This window comes from Sinocyclocheilus anshuiensis, unplaced genomic scaffold, assembly GCF_001515605.1.
Source record: "Sinocyclocheilus anshuiensis isolate Anshui unplaced genomic scaffold, SAMN03320099.WGS_v1.1 scaffold1655, whole genome shotgun sequence".
In the NCBI taxonomy this organism is placed as follows: Eukaryota; Metazoa; Chordata; class Actinopteri; order Cypriniformes; family Cyprinidae; genus Sinocyclocheilus; species Sinocyclocheilus anshuiensis.
Genome location: NW_015548277.1, coordinates 53150 through 56604, shown reverse-complemented (window position 1 = coordinate 56604; position 3455 = coordinate 53150). Strand labels below are relative to the sequence as shown.

The following is a 3455-nucleotide window of genomic DNA, read 5'->3' as shown; positions in this document are numbered from 1 at the left end:
AACAAAGAATTGCCCAGAGTTATTGCACATCTGGCTGTCTTTATATTGTTTTATCAACGGATTGTACAGGTTCAAGTAGCAACGGGCTTCTTCACACAGCCTGCGCATGCGCAGTAGCTTACTGACTGCGCGTACTTGTCCACGCGGTCACAAAAAATGGGAGGCATGCGGATGTCCGCACACACTCTCAGATGACGATTTTTACGTCACGCATACCATAGCGGACCCTAGCGGACTCGCGGACGCAGAAAGTAGAGCCACTGTCCTGCATAGTTTAGCTCCAACCCTAATTAAACACTCCTAAAAACACCTGATCCCAAGTCTTGAAAAGTGCTGGAAACTTCCAGTCAGGTGTGTTGGAGTTGGTTGGAGCTAAACTCTGCAGGACAGTGGATCTCCAGGAGCTGAGTTTGACACTTGTGGTTTAAAATGACCAAGGGTTAACTATTTCAAGTGTGAAAGCCCTTGAATGTTCCAAAGTTTGAGGTACTATCAGTGATTCTGGTAAATATGCCCCTTAGCAATGGACACTACTTGATCTATCACTATGCTTCACATTTTATAACAAGCGGAGATTCTAATAGAATCCAGGTGAGGCAAATCTTGGTTTATTGATGTGAATACAATGTGTGGGGAGCGCAACCACACTTCCCTAGGACGCATGAAACTTGCTTCAAACAAGTAGATACAATACTCCTATTTTAATCTCTTGGTAGCTTCAGAAGCACTTAAAATGAACAAAAATCCCTTCTTCCAAATTTCCCTAAAATTGATTCAAACATAAAATCTTATGAATAGACCTGTGAGATTAAGTTAATATTCCTCAACTTGACCATTCTGTGTATTTTTGCCTCTGAGACAGGTATGTCCATTTGCAATTATTTTGATTTAGGGGAACAAGCTACATTTCTCGTTTCAACATTATTTGCTCTTCAAAGGAATAGTTGTGGCCTAATGATTACAGAGTCAGACTTATAACCCGAAGGCCATAGGTTCGATTCTCAGTACCAGCAGCAAATGAAGGTGGGGGAGTGAGAGAACAGCACTCTCTTCCACACCATTTCAAAATAAAGATACCAAAAGAAGAGTTTAAGAACCAAAATCTAAGAGGATATTAGGATATATTTAATACTTCTTGAGTTACGGGCATGCAAACTTTGGCCAAAAAAGAAAAATACTGAAAATTACTTTTCTTCATTTTCCTTCAGCAAAAATTGCTAAAGGCAACATATTTTACTAAAGGCAACAGACCTACCAATCTCTGTGTAAAAATAAAATAATGATGCTGCCATCTTTCTAAACCAAATTTAGTTGATTTGACAAGGCATGACCCTGCAGCCATAAAAAGTTCTGTTTCACAAAGTATGACACGTGCATCATTTATCTGTTACTCACCCAGTCGCTCCAGTTCTACAGTTGCATTGGCTGAAAGTCCTCCAGCAAACACCTCACACATGTAAACTCCTTTATCCTCAGTTCTGATGCTCTTCAGTCTGAGAGAGAAGTTTCCTTTGGGGATTTCAGCAGTGAAGAGCTCAACTCTGTCTATGTATCGCTCATTTGATGAATGTGCCTCATTGTTTTGGTAGAGCAGAACCTGAATATCTTCATCTGTTTTCTTCCATGAAACCTCTTCAATATCTGCAAGTGTGATGTGAGAGTCTATAGAGCAGTTCAGAGTGACGTCTTCACCCACAGACGCAGATATAGAGCGACTCGATCCTGATACTAGCAAACGCTCTGAAAGACAAAACAGTTATATCGCACCATAAAACATATTAGTTTCTGTAAAATCATAGTGAAAATGAAGGAAGGAACTCATGCAGTCAAAACTCACCAACATCAATGTTTATTTGAACCACGGTCTCACCAGACTCTTGCTGAATGCAGATGAACTAAAGTCTCAGAGTCTGGTCTTCTCCACTCCACCTCCAGACCCTCCACTGATAAAAGTTCATCAACATAACAGGGCAAAACCACTGAAGATCCCAGAGGAGCAACCAGAGAACCAGGGGGACCGTGCACAGTCAACCCTGAAAACAATGTTTTCCCCATAGAAAGGGAAAGAGAAAAGTGAAATACAGCTTGTTTTGTAGTCAAAACCGATAATTACATTTTTAGCTGTCAAAATTTGTATCCCTATTTTATCTCATGTAGACTATTATAAAATGATGTACTTTAGTTTGAGAGTAAGCACTGATGTCCACCCCATTTCACCAAGGTCCACTAACAAAAAATATGAAAAATCGTACTGATCCCAAACTTTTGAACGGTAGTGTACATTGCAAGGGAAAGTCTGCACCCTCATTACCTCACAGTCTACTTCTGGCCCGCCACACATTTTATTTAGGTGTCCGGTTATCAAAATCTGTGTGGCAAAGCTGCGTGACGCACTGGACAGTGCCGAGCGAATGCATTCACTTTATAGTTCTTATTGAGAGTTAACAGAGGATTAGATGTTGATGATTTATTGAAAATATATATATATTTTTTTACTTACCATTAAGGGGATTAGTGTTTAGCTTTTGTTGGGCTCTTGACCCTTGACTTTCGAATGTTAGCTTTTCTCTGACTGCTGCAACTTTGTATTTATAAGACACTTTTGTAATAGCAAGAAACGCCAGGAGAAATTATGATCAGGTGTTGATGGTAATCTATTGATGTGATTCACTGGTCTCATTCAGAGTCTAAAACTGAATAATTATACCATTTTATTAAAGAAATATCTATGTATTTTTGTCTTCTTTTACTCTTGGATTTGATTCTTTTGATTATTGATACACTATAAAACCAAAACAAACTCACAGTGGTGATGACATCCAAGATCCAAAGATACTTTCAACTTTATTATGTTTAATAACAATATCGGCATTTTTACAGTGATAGAAGGGCATTGGTCTTATAGGATCAGGACTACAAGGTACACAGATATTGTCTATGCTGGATTTGCTTTTAATCTGTAGGCCAGTAGCGTGTAAGTTTACGGTCTGCCTTTATGTGGAACAGGCAGCTTTCGTGACGAATTGTAAAGATTTCCGGCCCATTACCTGACCTGCAGAGACACACACTTGACCCAGAGCTGAACTTTAGACATGAGGGGACATATAGGAAAAGCATAGATGATTCTCTATCATCTATCATGCAAATACCAATGTATATAATTTATAATATTAAAACATATTTTGTGTGTGTGGCTCAGGGAGGATCAAATTTACAAGTCCCTATATCTGTGTCAAATTAAATTCTGTTTTTTGCTTTTGCACTTCACAAGCAAACAGTGTTTATTAATCATTGACAGAAATTCTTTCACTTTCATTGTTATAGAAAAAAAACAGGTTGTAAACGCTGGGTCAAATCAGGTAACCAGGAAACATGACCTGATAAAAATGTCAATGTGACACACCTCAACATAACAATAAGCTGACATGAATGTTACCAAACCAAAGTTAATCAAA

General features: G+C 38.7%; 1 protein-coding gene across 1 annotated transcript in view; it reads right to left on the bottom strand.

Moving 5' to 3' along the window:
• Window positions 1-1886, bottom strand: part of LOC107655786 (uncharacterized) — a gene marked incomplete at its 5' end in the record, with an annotated part of 31156 nt that extends 29270 nt beyond the window's left edge. The window contains 2 exons of the mRNA XM_016443367.1: window positions 1396-1740; window positions 1838-1886. Of these exons, the coding sequence (XP_016298853.1) occupies window positions 1396-1740; window positions 1838-1886 (394 nt within the window). The remainder of the gene's footprint in view (window positions 1-1395; window positions 1741-1837) is intronic.
• Between the last annotated feature and the right edge of the window lie 1569 nt (window positions 1887-3455).